Source organism: Chlamydotis macqueenii, chromosome 1 (assembly GCF_036417535.1).
Source record: "Chlamydotis macqueenii isolate bChlMac1 chromosome 1, bChlMac1.mat, whole genome shotgun sequence".
NCBI lineage: Eukaryota > Metazoa > Chordata > Aves > Otidiformes > Otididae > Chlamydotis > Chlamydotis macqueenii.
In genome coordinates, this window is record NC_141556.1 from 59,593,890 (window position 1) to 59,614,098 (window position 20,209).

A 20,209-nucleotide genomic window follows, 5' to 3' on the forward strand; every position below is an offset into this window, starting at 1 on the left:
AAACCACAGAATCTTACAAGAGGTTGCAAGGCACCTCTGGAGACCATTCAAACCCCATTCAAAGCAAGACCAACTTAGACCAGGTTGCTCAGCACCTTGTGCAGTTCAGTGTCAGGTCTCCAAAGACCACCCTCAGTGTGCAGGGTGTTCAATGTGAACACCAGATACTGGATGAATATAGAAAATCAATCACCCTTAATACACTGATTTCAAAAGCTACACTTCCCAAAAGACAGAAGATCTACTACATAGGTAAACTGACCTGTCAAAGCTGGCCAATATTGCTTGAATTTCATACATAAAGTATTCACAACCAGGTATTTGGATGTGGTCCATAGAAGACGGCTTTTAAAGTTACATCAGTATACTAGTCAGTACACTGATCACTAAATGTTTTATGATAGATGTTTGTAGGGCAGGATCAACGCAGGGACTTAAAAGCATCATGGTTTCATGCCTTCTAACAAAGTGCTGGTAGAGATTTTAGTTCTGTGCTCATGTTGAGAATCATGTATGACAGCAATTGCAAGGCCTGAAACAGAAGGAGAGATGTAGTAGCAGGGAAAATGTTTTCTAAAAGATGAATTTTAGAAAAATACACCTGCTACCTGGGAGATATCACAGTATTTTTCTGTGAATTAGAGGCTGACATTAATTCATATAACCTGCTGAGACAGTCATATTGGATTCAGCACAAGGTTAAGACACATACATTTACATGAGAAAAAGATATTGAAGCTAATAACTGAGAATCTAGGGGTTGGGTCAGTTGCCTAAACACAGTTTGAGTCACCATAGATACTCTGAGATATCCACATGGGACTGGCAGTTACATTGGCAAGTTACATTTGGCAAGGCAGCTGATGGGCAGGCAGGATAACCCAAGGTGCTTTCAGTGTTGCTATACATTGGTATTTAGGCAGTTGAACTGTGATTCCCATGAGTAGTTTTGGAAACTGGTTAAGCTCACCTCAGAGCAGACATCTGACAACCAATCAGGCAAATCACTCTTTAGGCTCCAATGACTGTATTGACAAGTCTGCTTCAGGTGTGGGACATCTAGCTCATATGTAACACCTACAAGTAAGCATTTAATAGAAGTATTTTAAAAATAAATGTAATCCTTTCTTCATTGTCATTTTACAAATTTATGTTTACCAGTATAACTTAGGCTTGGTTGTTTATTACCATATATTGTATCACACTCTCAGTTCCACTACAGCATAGGCAATGAAGTCTAAGATGCATAATATCCTCCACTGCCTTTCTGGTCTGAGGTATTTAACTCAACAAGGGGTGTTGATACATAAGCAATTTCTTCAGCTGAACTGAACTTACTCACACTGCTAAAATTATCCCCTAAATACTGAATCGGGGCTGAAATTCTTTACTTTGAAAGAGAGGCCAGAGCCTTATCTAGTGCACATAAGCCCCCTGGTTTCAATAAAGCTCTTCTCATATTCAGCAGTTAAAGAACAGTCCTTCAGGCAGTACTGTTTAAAATTCTTCATACAATTAAAAAAAAAAAGCATAAACCAATTAAAGTTGTGAATTTGCATTATGAAAATTAGCAAAATTCTAGTTCTGAAAAGAAACTGGCAGGTTTGGTATGTGGTCCTCTCAAAAAAGAAATGTCGTTAGCCCAAGTTACAAAATACACTCTTAAAAGGTAGTATTTAATATAAATAGTATGACACAACATATTTGGCACATTCTGTATTTCATGGTAAGATTGGAATGAGAAACAAGGTTGAAGAAACCTCCAGGGTAAGAGGGAGAGAAAGACAGATTGTGAAGTTTGTACTGGTGGATTAAGAAGGATACTGTAGGAAAGAAGGAAACACAGGGAGAGATTTAAATTCCAAGGCAAAGCTGGCCCAGTTAAGTATTCCTCTGTCAAATCAGACTGCATTCCTCATGTCAGATTGAAAAGGCACTGATCTAATTCCATCTGGCCTCAAAGTCCATGTCATCCCTTGCACACAACATTGTGTCAAATAAACTTAGACCCCCCAGGGCTGGCTGCTGTTCAGGTGTGTGTATGCGTATATATACACATTTCTTTGCTGCTTTGTTCACATTCATGCAAACGTTGGATGACCAGCATACTTTTGCAGGCCTGTGGAGGACTTGAATATTTCGTACTGTCTTAAGAGGATTCCAATCACTTTTTTCTCATGATAGTCCTCATTTAGTTGCACTCTGTCCATGTTATTGAACTATTTTTTGTTATACTGTCTTATGTTAGAGAAGGTGAGATTGGCTACTGCTGAACTCTACTTCCTTGCTGCAGCTGAGCAGCACATACAAGTTTGGAAGGACTTGCATATGGAGATCTTTCAGAAAAGGCATAAGAAGAACAGAAATATTTGTAACCAAGTTCTGCATTCTGCATTGTTGGTGACCCCTATTTTTATATCCTTCTAAAGCAGCATCAAAATAAGACTACTTTATTTTTATTTGTCTAAATGCGTACTTACCTCCTGTGTCATACTATATAGTGCTAGAGGCCACACTACACAACTAGACTGAGGTCTGTGGGCTTTGTTCTGCTGTCTGTGGCATATTGAATCAAAATTCAAGTAAACAATTTCACTTACAGAAATCTTTTCCTCACCCCAAGGGCACCTGTTATAAGGACATTTTGCATCAGCCATGAATGTCTTGAAATGAACAATTTTAATAGGAAACAAGAGTGGGCTAAAAGGAAGCAGATGCCCTTTAATTCTTTTTGCCAAGTGAGCCAACCGCAGTCTCTAAAGGCCAGAGGTGTTTATTTTTGCATGACATTTGTTATACCCTGGAGAAACACTCGGGACTTGTTACTGAAGACTAGCCAAAAGATGTGGAAGTGCTAACAGTTATTCTGTGTAGGCATCCACTGTCTACCTTGCTTATCTCAGCTCCTCACATGGTCCCCAGTAGCCTGCGATGTCAGTGGACAAGCATCTGTGCTGTAGGACCATGCCTTGCTGGGCTTTGAAGCCTGAGGGGATCTGCCTGGAGCTGAGGTTCATTTGTGCATTACTTTTGCTGGGCTGGGCCCTGTGCTTTCTTTCCTTTTTGGTGAATAGTTTGTTCCTGTCTGTAAGGAAATCTCAATTACTATGATTTGGCACAAACCAAATGGCAAGAAAAATCCTGTGAAAGAAGGTAATGAACTGTGATGCCTCTGACAATGAATCATGACCTCATTGAATGAGTCAGTCATGAAGAGAAGTCTAGTTGTCAAGGATACAGATGCTGTTTACACACACAGAACCTGGTAATTCACAATCACAAAAATCAGATGCTGGGCTCTTCAATACGAATGTATCAAATTATTAGGATTTACCTCCCCACTGCAAAATAGGGAAATACTTTAAATCCTGTTGATGGCTTTTCAAACTAGTTTTAAGCACAGCTGATACTAAATCATCAGGCAGATAAATAATTAACCTCATAAATTCCTCATTCTTAAATTGCGTTATGTGATTCACTCTGTCCTCCCTGGGAATGTCCTCCACGCTAGAATGACTTTGTGAGATTGCTTACAAAAGTTTAAAGAGCTTCTTGTCCATAACCTAATTACATCATTTCAGATCTACCTCAAACATGACCTATTGCACCTCTTTCTGTTCCAGTCTCTGAACCACGCCATGCTGTCCAAGCACCTCAGCACTCATCTGCAGCAGCTCTGGCATTCTGCTGCCTTGCACCTTTTCATGCCAACCAAGGAAGAGCTACACTGGGGAGTATAAGGGCTCAAGAGAGTTAAACATAGTCACCTCCCTTGAATGAACATACTGCAGTCAGTAAGGTGCTTCCACTCTGCCAAAAAGGTAGCGCTGTAATATTATAAAGCTGGTTTTAGTGGTTTTTTTTCAGTCAGGAGGCTTCTCGTTAAACAGGAGTTGAAGTGAGAGCTGCAAATCTTTTAGAGGAAAAACTGAGAACTTTGGTGAGATATACGAGACAGGGACAGACTGTCAGCTTACTGCTTTACAGCATAGGCAGTAAGCTGGGGGGTAAAGTAATCCCTGGGACCACAGGCACCAGATCAGGCAGGGCAGAGATTTGAATCCCACATCCAAAAGCGGTGCCTGGACCTCTGGATCGCTGGCTACTCCAGTGAGAGTCTCTTCCACTTACATAGTTCAGAAATACCACTCTGAAACCTCCCTGGTGACATTTTTGTGAAGTATTTGATCCTTTCTGATGAAATTGCTTATTTTATTAAACCGTTAATGTCTAATAAAACACAGTTTACAAATAAAGTTTCCAAACATTTCTAATTGAGGTGTAAGTTACACATGGTGCTTGTTGGCAGTGTGACTTGGGGCATATTTAAACTTTTCAGTAACCCGTACCTGAAAAAAAGCCTGTTGAGATGGCATTAAAATGGCATATATAGGTGGCTTTACTATGCAGATTTGCTGAATGTTTAACTTCTGCTAGTTTCAGTGGGAACTGTCTGTTTGCCTAAACAAGAAGTGTAGTTTTTGAGCAGGAAAGCTCCCCATCTGTAAAATACCACTTTTACTTATTTACCTAAATTGTGAAAGTGCTCATGGGCTTAATTAAGAATATCTGTTCAGTGCTTTGCAAAATTAAACTTATTTAGGCTTAAATTTAAGCTTCATTTATTCTTACTTTTTAGCCCTTCAGCTTGGAAGCTAGGTATATAGGTATACAGGCTATCCTGTATTTTCTGATGTCATAAGGGCTGAAGCAGAGTAAGAAATTATCAAGATGTGTCTTTGGGTAAAAAATGGAAGAGATTGTGGTTAAGGAAACATTTGGACAATTACTTCTTTTGGAGAGAGAAGTTACTGCAGGGGGAAGATTGATAAGCTAGCTGTAGAAATAATGTTGTGTTGAAGGTTATCATTCTGCATCTTGAACATCAGATTTTAAATATTTAATCTCCCCAGACAGGAAAATGCAGCTGGTAATCTCAGGAGGTTTGCTGGGATTTTTGTTTTCAGTGTATTTCCATGCAGATAACTGACCTTAGAGCCCTGTTGTGATAGAATGTGGGATAATGTTTTTAAAATAGAAGGGAGCAGATTCAGACTTGACATAAGGGGAAAAAAAAATTACGATGAGGGTCATGGAACAGTGGAAGAGGCTGCCTAGAGAGGTGGTAGATGCCCCATCCCTGGAAACATTCAAGGCCAGGTTGGATGAGGCTCCGAGCAACCTGACCTAGTGGAAGATGTCCCTGCTCCTTGCATGGGGGTTGGACTAGATGACCTTTAAAGGTCCCTTCCAACCCAAACTATTCTATTATTCTATGATTCTATAACAACTTCTGTTACTTTCCATCTCAGATCCCATTGCCAGTCTATGAGGCCCCAGCTGTGTCACTGTTTGAGTGCTTTGGGTCAGAACTTGGTGAATAAATGGGAACTGTTGGTGCAGTCAGCCTGTTTCACAAGGTCACAAGTGTATGGAAGTATTGCAGGAGGCTGGCTGAGCATGATCAGTGAGTGGTAACGGTTGCTGATTAACTAGGATGGTATTAACCGAAATGTAGATAGTGCCACATTGCTTAATGATGACTAACCAAGTGTTAAATAGATGTGTAATTTTAAGTCTGATCTTTCAGTACTTAAATTCCTAAATGAAGATTAAGGAGCATATTTTTCTTAGATCTCAGGAGGCTGTGATCAAGAGTGGAAAGGATCTGTGGGACAGCCTGAAGGCTAGCACTGTTCCTGAGGTGTCCACTGAGATAATGACACTGGAATTTTATATATTTTAGCTGTGGTTTCCCCTGTAAGCCAACAGAGCTTTGGAATAGCTTAGAAACTAGGAGGGAAAACAGGAGAAGAAATAAACACAGTATTATGATTCAGTCTTGGAAAGGGGATATTGTAGTAGTTAGATTTTTAGTTTCTAGTTTCTAGTTCTCTTTTTAATAAGGTAACACTTGCTAAGTCTGCAAATAAAGTTCATTCTAAGTTTGGCTTTTTTTTTCCTTGTCATTTCCCTGTAGTCTCTTTCCAACTGATACCTTTTTTCTTCTGTTGCCCACGATAAAGTTTCTAACATAACAGCCATAGCTTTACCTGTGCAGCCCATTATCTTCGTTGTGTATCTCACTGATGCCTGTCATGACAGACTGTGCAAGGATGTCTTGGCCTGTACAACTTGTGCTGTGGCTGGTGGTGCAATAGAGCACATCAGACAGCTACAGTCAGAACTGAAGGCGAATTTGTGGGCTGACAGCAAAAAAAAAAATATGGTCTTTGGATGTAGTGTTGTATGTAAATGGTTAAGAGTCTTGTCACTTTTTGAAACCTACTGTTCTTTTTTATGCTTTTGTATATCACATGATATTTATCTAATCATGTTACATTTGAAAAGCAGCCTGCTTTTTCGCTAGACCTGTTTTGTGGTTTTCCTACCTCAGGTCATCCAGATGGTTGCATAGTTCCTTGATATTCTTTAGCTGCATTGGCGTGTGCTGTCTTTCTTGATTAAAAAATCAGCTTTTCTGAATAGTCATCAGCTCGATTCAGCTTTCTTCACTTCACTCCAGGCTCCCCTGACATCTGTACACATGCAACATCCTGACACATTTCAAATCTGATCAGATCTGAGCCACCAGCTAGGCCCTTGACACTTACCAGCTTTTACACACCCAACAGATTTTGAAGCACAGCAGCAAAGAGCCTCTACGCTGACAACTGCAGTTGTCTGACTTTGACATCATCCCCCACACAACTGGGTAGAGGCATCAACACCAGTACTTAGCTGTGATGTGACACAGTGTATGTTCATGGGAAATTTCCTACAGCACCAGGGAGCCTGTCCTATAACAGTTACTGAGTTTATCATCACTACCCATTTCTGTGCTCATGGTCCCCAGGGTGAGTGGTCAGAGTACTCAGCAGGGCGATAGGATGCTCGTCAAGACACCACATGAAGTGTAGGAGTAGTAGGGAGAACACGCAAGGTTTTTTTTGTCCCATTTGCCAGCTTCTCAGCTTTCTTTGTTCCACTGTAAGTAAGTGCAAGTTACCAGTAGACAGTTTCCATCCTGTGCCTGCTTGTAAAAATGCATACTAGTACCCTGTAAAACTGTTAAGCGGCCCTTTATTGTTACGTATGCCTGTTTCCCTGAGGTAGGATTCAGTCGTTGAGATTGTTTTGCATGCATTTAATACCTTTTGCTGCAGTTAAATGCAATGGATGAAATATGTCAAGTTCTTTTCAAAGAAAGGAGATTTTCAAGATCCATTTTTCAGTGAAGAAAATCTGTCATCTTAAGTTTATGTCCTAACCTACCTAAAGCTCCTTTTGTTTCTACGTTGTTCTCTATTTTCAGCCCATGTTGCAGCAACATGTTATTGCACAATTAAGCTGCACTTCCGAACACACAGACAAACGTAAAATGAGCAAAGAACGTAGCGTTACCTGGGAGAAATACCTACACCAAGTATTTTTGTCCAAATAATGTCGCAGATCTATACAGTGTGTAGATCCATCATGATCTTGATGTAACGTGTTCCTATAACTGGAAGAAGTGTTCTTATCACCTGGAAGAAGTGATTTGCCAATTTCTGAAATCATCATTTTGTCTCTACAGTTCCTTTTCTGTAACTGCATGTGTGGTTTTCTGACACCCTAGTAGCCTCAGCACTGAAATCCCAGGAAGGGATAAAGCTTTCCCTATCAGGAGATATTTTCATTGGGTATGTAGAAGAGAGTGCTGTAGCTTTTATGGCAGTATAAATACTCATTGGGGAGACTATGTTGATTGCTGAAGTTAGTACAGGAAGAATTCAGACTAAGTCCTGTTCTTTCCTCCTCCAGTCCACTCATTTGGCAACAGATACTATGATTTCAGAGGGCTCCCTGTCCCTGTGGAGTTTGGTTGCTGACATCAAGGAAACTGCGTTCATCTGCTCTGGGCCAGTTCTGTTCTACGTGCTGCACTTCAGCTCTGTTCATCCCCTCACACAAATGCAATGTTCAGAGCAAAGCTTACTGCGCGACCGGCTCGGCAGCTGGCATTGCAGCTCTGTGGCTGTGTGAGTGACATGGTGCCTTCACGCAATTAACTTAATGGATTCAGATTCTCCAGAACTCCTAGCCTGGAAATGTTCCCAAGGGAGACTTTGTTTTAATCTCTTTAGAAGTCACAGGAATAAAACTGAATACAAAGCATTTGGTGTTTTTTTCTTATGCCTGAAATATAGCCTCTATAAAACAAAATCATTCCTGCAAGCCACTTTTGGATCCTTTTAGTTTTTCCTTAGGGCCCCATTCTCATTCACAGTGCAAAGTTGCCTTGATGTAAATGAGAATCAAGCCCTTTATGTCAGCATTAGAGTTAAATCTAGGCCAGTGCGAGAGTCATCTCCCATTAGCAGAGGCTAAATACCTGCTAGAAATTGGAATTCAAAGGGTGAAGCATGGTACTGCATCGCTATGTTGTGTAATGCAACTGAGATCAGTCTTGTTTAAATGAAGCAATGGCAAAAAGGAAGTCAGATAAAATTTAGTCCTTTTTGAAGGGTGTAAATGGGTATAGGAATAAATTTGAAGCTTTTTCTTCTCAATACCTAACCAGAGAAGAGTCTGCCTGGCCTGAAACAGTGAATCAATTTCATCAGCTGAAAGAGTCATGTGGAAATCTGAGATTAATGTTTTATATCTACATCCCTGTGTCCCTCATCCTGCCACCTTCTTCAACAGAGTCCATAACCTGTCAGATCCATGACTAGAGTTGCGGCAGCATGTATGACGTGCTGCATCACAAACTAGAGCAGCACCCTAACTCACATGTGCAGGTAATCCTATGGAGGAGTTTCAAAGCACATCACCTGTACAGCATGCAGGTACTTGTGAAAGACATGGTGAAGCCTTCCTGCTAAAAAGACAGAAGGAAATCTGTGTAGTTTTGCAGGGTTTTTTCTGTTTGTTTTTAAGAGGGCAGCGGACTGAACTCACATAAAAAGAGCAGATAAAGCGAATCTGTATTCTAACAGTAGGATGTTTTCTCTTTTTTCCCTCTGAGGTGATTCACTGGAACTCACCAAAGAAGCTGCGAGTAAAAAACAAGCACGTGGAGTTCTTCCGCAACCTCTACCTGACATTCCTGGAATATGATGGGAATTTGCTGAGACGGGAACTCTTTGGCTGCCCCAGTGAGGCAGATGTTAACAGTGAAAATGTAAGTAAGCGAGATGTCTAGGCCTTGAGAATTTCAAGGGTGGTTCATGAAAGGCACAGGCTACTGAAGACTGGAGAGTCGGTGGTGTGGGTAGTGTGGTGCGGAGGGACTCAGGAGAATTGAAGTCAGTGCTCAGATTCTAGGAGTGACACTGTGTAAATAATTTTGTCTCTCTGTGCCTCAGTTCCTCACCTGTAAAACTGTTGTATTAATCCTGCCTTTCCCCTGGGTTTTGTTGCTTTTTTTTTTGTCTACCTTGCTTTTTAAAAATCTCCGACAAAGATAACATCACAAACTGAAAATGAGGATTTGGGCTCTTAATTCCGTTAGGCAATTTTTCAAATCTCATCCTTAGACCTAAAACAGGGGAAGGGCTTGTTTCTTGCTGTGTGTTTGTTCAGAATACAGTGGTGTCAGTTTTGGCTAGTAGATACTAATGCACAAATAATGAAGAAGAAATTAAAAGATCAAGGCTACTGGATTTAGATCTATGAGTTTTTGCCATGCTGCAAACTGTAGAAGGAGTTAATACTTCAAGGTACACGTAGGCTGTGAGAATGCAGTTTTTTTCCTGCACTACCCCTAACAAAACAGAGCAGCATTTATGTGTATCTGCATAAAATTTGCAATCAGAAACTTTCAGATGAAGCAAATCCTTTGAAAATGGTTGAAATCAAGGATGTTTACACACAGATGTTCTTATGTGTGTGTATGCCTTCGTACATGTAATTCCAGTGTAAAAAACTTAAGTGAAACATTTATACACAGATGTATATGAACGCCTTGTGTGTAATGTGATTTCTGAAGATTTCTAGACCAAGTACCAATTTTGGCTCCATAGTCTGAAAGGAAATAAAAAGGAACTTGTAACATTTTATGTTATCTTCAAGAATTTTTTTTTTCTAAAATATACAACATTCTTTATATAAAAATCAATAAAGTAAAGCCCATGTCATGTACATATGAACAGTTAAGAGGTAATTGACAGTCGATAGCATCATTGAGGCTTGTGGTGTTCCCATTTAGTCTGTGGATAAAATGGCCACAGGAGATGCCATTCCCAGTTTTTTAACTGTAGCACTCAGAGATTGGATAGATATATTTTAGCCCAAGGCATGGCTTCCCACATACTTATTTGACCATCCCACTATCTTCTGAAAAGAGTGGGGAACGATAAGAAACTGGAGATAAATATTAACTGGGAGAGACTGAAGCAGAAATACGAGAGAGAGAGAGTGCACACAGTGAGAGCAAAAGCATAGGAGAAAGAAAATCCTCTGTGAGAAGCTTTTAGACAATCAAGTGAACTGAATGTGGTAAAAGACCACCAAGAGTCTGACGGTCAAAGACATCAAGATACAATAGTAAAGGATAGGATAGGAAGAGAAAAAGGAAGGGGGACATTTAAAAAAAAAAGGGGGGGGGCAACAGAAAAAAATGCACCTTTCTCACATTTTCAGAATACAAGTTAAAATTACACTGAATTCACAATATGTTGTGTGGGTTCGAAGAGCATGAATGCAGTCACAGACTTGTTGCTGTATTTTCCAGAGCTCTGTAAATTCTTAATAAACAGATTTATTCCAGATGACAAGTTGCTGGGGAACAGTGCACAGTGAATGCAAGTTCTTGCTGCTGAAAATGGCAGTCCTGAAAGTTTAAAATGGCTCATTTTGCTGAACTTGTGTCTAGTTGATAGACACTGGAAATGACTAACTGTTGAAGCCTGTTTCTTATTCAAGACAAGTAGAACGCAATATGGTATATGGTATGGCTTGTGTCTGAAAAAGAAATGTAATTCATTCTTCCATTTATAAATAAATAATAATTTTAAAAAAGACATACTGGAAAAGAATGAGCTAGACATACAAAAATACATGAGTCCTAACTTGCCAAGAGGCACCAAGAAGTTAACAGCCTTCTATCAAAACAATCAGATCTAGAAAAAAACTAACTTTAGATAGCTTAATAGTAGTCACTTAGGAGAAGACAGTGTTTTTTATTGGTTACTCTTGATGTTAGCTCCTCTCTAAACTTGACTATGTCCTTTTTATTGTAGAATAGAAAAGCACGTTTCAGCTTTGAAGTTATAAGACCCTAAGAATAGGATTATAATTAAACCCACTCTTTTTCTCACTCTGCTCTAGCACGTAGTGTCACAGGTGTCCTATTAAAATACAGTACATTCCCATGATCTATTGCTGGATAATCTTCAGAAGGGGAGCATCTTGTAAGGAGAGCAGGGAACCACTGTTCATCGTTCTTCCCAGTACAAAAACCAGGGAATGTGAAGTAGAAATAGCAAGTAGCAGGTTCAAAACAAAGATAGACATTTCACCCACAATGTAAGGAAGCTTTGAGTAGGAGGTTATGTTGCTAAAAGTATACATACACTCAAAAGCAACTCTTCAGGAAAAGAAAATTAATCTGGAGCTGTTAAGCTTTGGTGCAGAAAGTGCTTGAACCACAAGTTCAGGAGTAGGGGAGCGTTCTGAGAAAGCATTGCTATACACTCTCCCTGCTTTTATACTCACCTCAAGGCAGCCAGCTCACAGCTGGAGATGGGATACTGGACTAGATGGACCTGTAATCTAACAAGATACAGCCACACATTTCTGTTAGGATTCCTAAGCACATATGTTACATAAAAGGCCACAATTTCTGCAAAGTCAAGTACGTATAAAGTAGGAATTGCTATTTGATTTATCTTAGTACCTATTATTTTTCCTTTCTTCTCTAAGTTGAGACTAGCAGCCCCAAAAGACAATTGGGCTTTATTATGCTAGGCATTCTTTGTGGGTAAAAGGTGCTACTCCAACTGCCTGTGTTTCTCTGCACTGTGGACCAGTGGACAAAATAATAGAATAGCTCTGCTGGTTTTATAATCAGAGAGAATTCCTTAAGCACTAAATGCACTGAGCCCTGCTGTTCAAAAAGCAGTGGATTGGTATGTGTCTGTCACTCACAGTCTGGCTGCATGAGAATCTACCCTTAAGGTCTTGTTCCAATATGCCAGCCGTTGCTTCTCTACCATTTAATATTTGTAATGATGTTTTATTTAGAATGCAAGCTGTAATTAAGGAATCTCATTTGTAATGCAAATATCTGTAAAACGTGAAAAGGAAGCGTGGCAGTGGGTACTGTTGGTCTGATTTTCCTACTCTAAGGCCCCTTTATGCTTCTCATTGGTACCGAGATGGCCTTAAAATGAATGTAAATTGTGTATCTTCCCTTTTTAAGGGCTGTTTACAGTGCCAGGGAGATGTAAAGGGACATTAGTTTAAAAAGTAATCAGATCTTGCATTAATCATTCTTACTCTTCCTCTGTGTATGTGTGTGCATGCATGTATGCTTAAATATATATGTCTACATGCCTGTAGAAGGATTAGTACTTTTCTTTTCTTAATGTTTTCCAAGGAAGTATAATACCACAGACTGAATTTTAAGAGGTTTAAAGGCAGTCTTTGGATCTTATACTGCATAGTCCTGATCTAGTTGCTGGTCTTCACTGAACAGCAGTGCTATTAGGTTCCAAAACATTACAAAAAGGAATTAACAGAACAAATAGGGCTCTGACTAAAATATTGGAGGCAAAGAAATACAGACTGGGGCAATTTTTCAGGTTACAAATGCTTACATGTATGTCTATGTGTACATACATGTTTCATCCGTTCCTTGAAATATTCAAGCTGAAACACCCTTTGTGTTGCAGGGACAGGCTGTGGACAGGAGCCTGCCACATGCTCCTTGCTACAGAGCAGTACTGTAAGTCCTGCTGTAAGTCCACTTTATTCAGTATGTACTAAAACGAGATTACACAGAGCAGACTTTTCTCTGCCAATTGGTATTAGAATCACCCCTTTGCCTTTTGTGCAGATTCTGGATGGGAAATTCAGAATATGAACCAAATCCTCCTGTAAACATAGCCATTGACTCAAGTGGCCTTTGGAGCACATCCTTAGTCACTCCATCCTACTTATTCTGTGCTGTTTCCCCTTTCTCACTCCTTCTTTCTTATTTTGGTACAATGCAGAAGATTTTAGGGAAACCTACAAAGACAAAACTCACAGTAATCTCAAATTTAGATGTTTCCTGGTTGGCTTTTAGTGCTTATGTCCAGCGTTTCATTCTAAAGGACCTACTGCAAAGCCTAAAATATTTCAACAGAATCTTCTGTGTACCAAGCCTATCTCTATAGTTACTCTATGAGATAGATACTCTAAGTCTGATTTTGGCACACAGGCACACCCTTAACCTTTCAGCATTCTCATAAAACTTCTTTCCTGTGAACAACTTCTCACCAGCTACTTCTGCCAAAGCATTAAATCTGAAGGTTGAAGGAGATGTCCCCTATTAGTGAAGCCTGTGTCCTCATCCAAAGCCCAGAGCAAGATCAGTGGGAATTTCATCACAGATTTCACTCAGTTTGAGAAAAGAACAGTAGGTTCCCATTAGAGAATACTTTCAGAAAACACAGGAAAAAAAATTCTCTGTAGATTTTTATTTTCATATTTTCAAATCAACAATACAAAGAAACAGTGTAAAAAAAAATCTAGCTCTCTCTGAAAACACTTGCATAGGTGTATACTTACTTACTAGATGTGTTTTTACTTATTTACTTTTTTTTTTTTGTGCCAAACCAGAGATTCTTAATATTAGCAAAGGACTGTGCATGCCAGTTTGTAATATCCAGCAGAAGAGCAGGAGATTCTAGCAATGTGCCACATACTATAAATTCTACTAACAAATTTTGAAATTTTTTAATGTCTAAAAATAGCATGCAAAGGGAGCTTCCAAGTCAGTATCAGGGCACTGAACTTGCAGTTAGACTGAGGCTTTGAGTTCTCTTTGCTCTTTAAAGATTTCAGAATACTGCATCATTTGTAGGACTGGGATTTAAAGTTACTATTTTGTCATGACATAGTCTTTCTCTAGTAATAACAGATGGTATATGGCAGTTTTGAGGTGAAATCCTGAATTCCTCAGCTGTATTGTTTCTATTATTATAGCTGTTATTGTTATTAAATGCTGAGCTGGTGGCCCATCCTGTTAGTTTCCTAAAAGTTGCCTTTATACCACTTTCAACTGCTTGTAATATTGCTAGATGGGGTATCATGTGGACTGGGATTTTTTTTTTGTCATGCTGCTATGCCTCTTTATTTTCTCTCATTTTTTTAAAGTAAGTGAAGCATGGAGAAAAACTTGGGGTATTTGCCCACACATCAAGTTCTAATGACCTCTTTGTGGAAGTACTCCATACATCAGAGAAGGAACTTACTGTTGGGCCAGGAACATGTCTTTTGCCAATCTGGTGAAAACTTAGGCAGATTATAATGCTGAAAAATTATGGTTTACACATTGTCAGTAGTGTTTTCTTTGTCTTTAAGGAGGCTCAGATCTCTGGAGACTCTTTCTTAGGAATGTGCATGGATATGTCTGACCAGATTGTATGTATCCCAGTGACACAACAGAGTTGAGCATGCTGCAGGCAGGGGACCTGGACAAAGACTGGCATTTTATGTGACTATTTCTTCTGAATACTCACTCCATGCCAGGTTCTGGCTGGACAGTAGAGCTGAGAGCAGGCACCTATTTGATCTCTTTTCTGAGGAACATCCATTGCCCAGACAGTATGGAGGGGAAAAAAAATCCAGATTTACATGTAAAAGAAATGAAGGCTAGATCAAAGGTGGAAAGGAAAGTGTTGATTGAGACATACATTCTGGAGAGAGTGTTTGGAGCAGGAAGAGGAGAGGACTAATGGGTGCCTGTAGGTATAGGGAGTTGGCAGACTATGACTTGAATAAGGACAATGGGTCTAGAAAACAGGGTTGGGACTGACTTAGACCATGGAATTTTCCACATGAGACGGAACAGGGCTAGGAACAATCTAGGGAAACAAAAGCCAGGAGACCAACCTGTCAAGGCACTGTGCTGCAAGGGTGGTCTGGGAACAGCTCATCCAAGAAGGTTTGACAGGGATGTGGGGAAAGGAGATGCAGAGGACTACCAAGATCTGACATCTGCAGCTGAGATCAAAGAAAGTTTTACTCCATATATACAGAACTGTCTAAGACATTATGCATGCCTAAAAATTGGGTTCTTAATTGTGTTTATTATTTGCAATCAAGATAAATTATTACTTCCATTTGGCAAGAGCATTAGCAACTTTTTACATGCTGCAGCAAAATTCCTCTTGCTAGGTAGGCTTGCTCAGACACTATCCTCTGTCCTTACCACAGCTTTGTTTCATGGAAGGCTCAATTTGACCCATAGCAAATGTAAAAACTGTTATGGCATGGGAGGAATAAAGGTTTAATTGACGTGGGATTAGTCTGGCTTTTATTACTAATCATTGGAGAAGCCAGAAGTACTGTATGTAGGTCATCCCAAACAAGACTCAGTGAATGCTTTTTCCTCCCTCCATCATCAGCTGCTTTGTTTATGCTGTGCTAAAGGCAACACTTAATTCACAGACTTTGAAAGTGCTAAATGTAGCAATCCAAATAGCCTACTGGTGGGAACTGGGACAGCTACCCAGGAGGAAATAAAACTGCTGCAGTTTATAACCAGATTATAGTTGCATCCCGGGCTAGTGTTAGTTTTCATCTCAGTGGCTAAGCTGAGTTGATTTTGTGCTATGAATCTTAACTGCGCACACGAGGAGAAGGAAAGATGATGTGAAATTTGAAAGTTTTCATCTAAGCCGCTCAGTTCCTGTTGTGTGAGCATGATATTGAGTGACTCAAGCCTAGTGTCGTCTCACCTCACCTTAAACATTTGATGACAGAGAGATGCCTACATTAGGATTTTTATCCCCTTCCCCAAGATTTAAACAGCCTCTAGACACAAAACATTGTTTGTTGGTGTTTTTTTAAAATATCACTAATCCCTAAGAAAATACTTCTGATCCTGGATTTGGGATTGATAGCATCTGAGATGAAATTCTGTAGATTTTGGTGGGAAGTAAATTGTTTCTGTGACACAGCAGTTAAAAAAACACCGAAGCCAGTCACAAATTTGCTTACACTAGCAACAGTCTCAGGAAGGGAGATTTATGAGTAGACGAACCAGTTTGCTGGTGAAAGGTACATGTTGTGTGCCATGTATCATGTGGGTCTACCATCTATGATATGGATAGAGAACAGCACCTCATCTCATACAAATGTATTAGTCAGACAAGTATACTTGGTAAATCATAACGATTTATGGTGGAGTTGAATACCTTCTGGCCTGCCTGTGCATCTCTGGTCAGCCTAGCTTCAAAGACTACTTTTCTTGAGATGAAGTCTGATCCCCTGCCTCAGCTGGTTGCCAGAGAAGTAATTAGTTTGTATTTTTTAATGTATTTGTCTCTTTGTTTTGGCATTATGCATGTTATGGCTGCCATTTTTATTTCTGGAACAAGTAACATAATGATGCTAATGAAAGCACTTCTTGTTTCCCACTGGAGTATTTCCTAAGAGGGCATCTACCATACACAGTTGAAAAGAACACATTTTTTAACTGTGAGAGTGTTTTCTAGAGGTAACATTTCCCACATGCTCAGTGGCAAGTAGCCTTAGCATTGAAAATCTTGTAGAAACAGTGAATCTTATGCTAAACAGGTACTCACTTATGAGAATACATGCTGTCACTCTAAGGCTGAGAAATCTTTGCTATATTAGCCATATTGTTAAGTATAATGATTTATAATGGGGATGCCATCTTTTTATCAAATGCAGCTGATATTAAGGTCCTCATTTTGATGGTGCACTGTGTTTAAGTAAGCATCTGCTTGGATAGATCTGTCAGTATTCCCATTATAAACCCATATTTTCAAGAAGACATAATGTGGGACCTTAAACATTAAACTAAGCTGTAAGTTCTTTGTCTTAAATAATGGATCTACACAATATGCATGCTGTAGACAAGATTATATCATTGGAGAAATTTTATGTGAACATGTAATTGAAAAATAATGAGGTAACTCAGGAATAGATAAATTTAAGGATTTATATGTGTCTGTCTTAGACAATTCCCTGTCTTTTGAAAGTCATGCATCTTTAACATTCTTCATTTTGAATATGTGTGTAAAAAATTGCATATGACTATGTGCAATATGTATTTATAGGTTGTATGTGTCTCTTCATAGTAAAGAGGAAGCAGCCTTTATAGGTGTATGTGATACTGGGGCATGAGTATCTAAATATATATGAATGAGAGGAACAAAGAAAATGAAAGAGGGAAAAGGGCTCTTAAACTGCTTAAAACTGCGCAGCACCCAGCTGTTTGTCCTGATAATTTGTCCGCGTTATACCTTTAGCTTCGGTGAGATAGCTTGTGAGCTTATGGGTTTTGCTGGACCAAGTTCAGAGCACCTAGCGTGTCCAGCATTGCTTCCAGTAGGAGAGGAGTTTTCATATGGATAATCACGTGCTATTGCATTCCAGTGCCTGTTGCCTCACCGTGGCAGAACAGGCCCATCTTTAATGCTGACTGCTTGCCACATGTGCGGCGACCATGCTACAGACCAAATCACAGCCTGTCCTGTGCTGGTTGTCCTACCTGAAGGGGCACACTTTAAGAAAGAGGTGTTTGCCCAGCCTGCAGAGCATGGCTCCTAAGGCTGCCTAGCAGTTTAGGCTCATGGTATGAACAGGCCAGGATTGCACAAGCGCTCCTGCAAAGTGCTGATGGAGCTGTGTGTCTGACCCTGCCAAGTCATGCCCACATGTTAGCCAGGGCTTTCAGCCTGTGCTTGGACTTCCCCCTGGCAGCCCGCCTGCATTCTAGTAGAGGGTGCTGAGGGCAGAGGCTGGGGGAGAGGGGAGAGCCAGAGCACACCATGCCCACAGTCCTTTTGGAGACTGCTCGCTCCAGGGGGTATGGACACAGCTGTCTCTTTTCTTCTTTTGCGACCCAACACTACATACAGTACTGAGCATGAGTTATGGGAAGTGCTTGGGAGAACCTCTCAGATTATCAGCATACCTGCAGGCTCAGAAAAAGTATGATAGGACAGAAACAAAATCCTGACCCTACAAAATGCAGCAAAGAGAGCAAGATTTCCCTTTCCCTGTAGCAAATGCAGTCTTCTGCTGTTTGCTGCTCCTCCACCTCCATCACCAACTTTGTGACTTGATGAGTTTCACCATCGAAATACTGGGGCCTCTAAGAAGCTGTGTCTCCTTCTCTTCCCCCACCCAGGGCTTTGTAGTGTGCAAAGCCATAATTTAGCCCCAAATGTTATTCTTTAACTCATAATTAAGTATTATCTTAGCTTTCAACCTGAATATAATCTGATAATCCTTCAGTGACTGCCTGGTTAATAGCTGCTGTGCAATTATAAACTTCTAGCCTGGTCATTTGTACATACAGCAGGATAGCAAGGCACTCCTGAAATGTGCTTTGCTATTGTTTTAACCATTTACATTTCAATCATCTCCTTGATAATTCTGTTAAGGGCATACTAATGTCTCTTGTCAAGGAAGAAACAGAAAGATACAATATTCTTTCTAGTCATTTTTGTAAGTATTTGTTTTAATTCAAATATTGTTTGAATGTAATTTGGAAAATAAAGTACAGACTCAGCTGAATGATGATTTGTAAAGCAGAATGAATGGAATTCCAAGAATACGTAAAAGAATTCCTGATTTCCATTCCACCAAAAGAGATCTTGATTTCAATAGAAGTTTTACCTGCGTAAAGATTTGTCAAGATTCGGACTCTCGTCTTTCTAAAAGCAGCCTCTCCTGAGGGATGTTTTAAGATTTGTGCAGAACAATAGCAAGGAAGAATGGAAGCCTGATCCAAAACTCATTGAAATCAAAGGAGATATTTCCATTATTCAAAAGAAGATTATAGTGTGATGTACAGGAAAATATCTGGAATTATTCCATCAGCCTTCACAGGAAAACATTCAGCTGTAAGCATTATTATTGATGGCAACCATTATGCTTATAGTTCTAAGAACACAGCTCTTCCTCTTAACACATTGTTAGAACAAGAAATACCCACATTTTCCATTTTTGCCTTGAAGATGGTGAAAATATTACTTTAAATCATCCTGAACAGGACAAAAATAAGATATTTTTAAATCTAAATGAATGTCTGTAATTCACTAGTCTGTTTGTTGCATGAAACAGTTTTGAAGTGCACTGTGATTTTTATCAAAACTTGTAAAATTCCTGTAAAATGATTATTTTTCCTATTTACTGATAAATATGCAATCATTATTGTAGGATAGTTTTAAGAAATAAAATATAAAAATGATACCTTTATTAACAACCTGCATTTTAAAGCAACACAAACTGAACTCTAATATGTTAAGATCATATATAATTTTCATCTTTGTTACATTTTGTAGTACATTTTACTGATTTTACTGCAGGTATGACGGACTTTTCCTTTTAAATTAATGCATTTTAAATAATCTAGCCAGATGTTTGGCTTTAAAGTAATATAGTTCAGGGATGGAACCGGTCAACTGCATAGACATTTCATCAGTTTTTCTCTCCCTCCTTTTCCCAGAGCTAAGCTTTTATTCTTTTAAAGCTACATATCTAAATGACTCAGGATGGTATTGCTTTGAGATACCCATTTTGACTTTGAAGGGGCTTGGTTTCCAAGGGAGCCAAAAAAAAATACCTATTCTCTGCTCATCTGCCATCCTTTGCATTTCTCAAACTGTGTATCCAGAAGCATAAATGCCATTAAAAGTGTAGGCTTAATTCTGGCACCTCTGCAGTTGAAAGATTTTCATTGCAAAACTGAACTGGTGCAGATAAATAAATCTCAAAAGATGTAATAATGGTCAGTTAAAAACATTACTTTTCCAGGTGTCTGTCCGTGCTGCTAGCAGCAGTTACTATTCTCCCAACAGAGGCAGCAGAACGGGAATTGCTCAGTCCAGTGCATACAAGCTTAATCTGCTGCTGAGTCTGGTCTGCTGCCACTGTGTGTTTATGAGGAGTTTGAAACAATGCTTCGAATAAGGAATGACATTATGCATCACATTGGAGCATTAACTCTGAAACATGGCGATTATTAAACTTGATTGTT

At 39.5% G+C, this 20,209-nt stretch overlaps 1 protein-coding gene across 3 annotated transcripts in view; it reads left to right on the top strand.

The window, feature by feature from the left end:
- Nucleotides 1–20,209, top strand: part of LARGE1 (LARGE xylosyl- and glucuronyltransferase 1) — a 290,172-nt gene that overhangs the window by 246,589 nt on the left and 23,374 nt on the right. For all 3 annotated transcript variants that reach the window (XR_015259234.1, XM_086753771.1, XM_086753783.1), the window contains one exon: nucleotides 9,011–9,166. Coding sequence is in view for 2 of the 3 variants with exons in the window: in XM_086753771.1 (XP_086609897.1) it covers nucleotides 9,011–9,166 (156 nt within the window). In the remaining variant the exon portion in view is untranslated. The remainder of the gene's footprint in view (nucleotides 1–9,010; nucleotides 9,167–20,209) is intronic.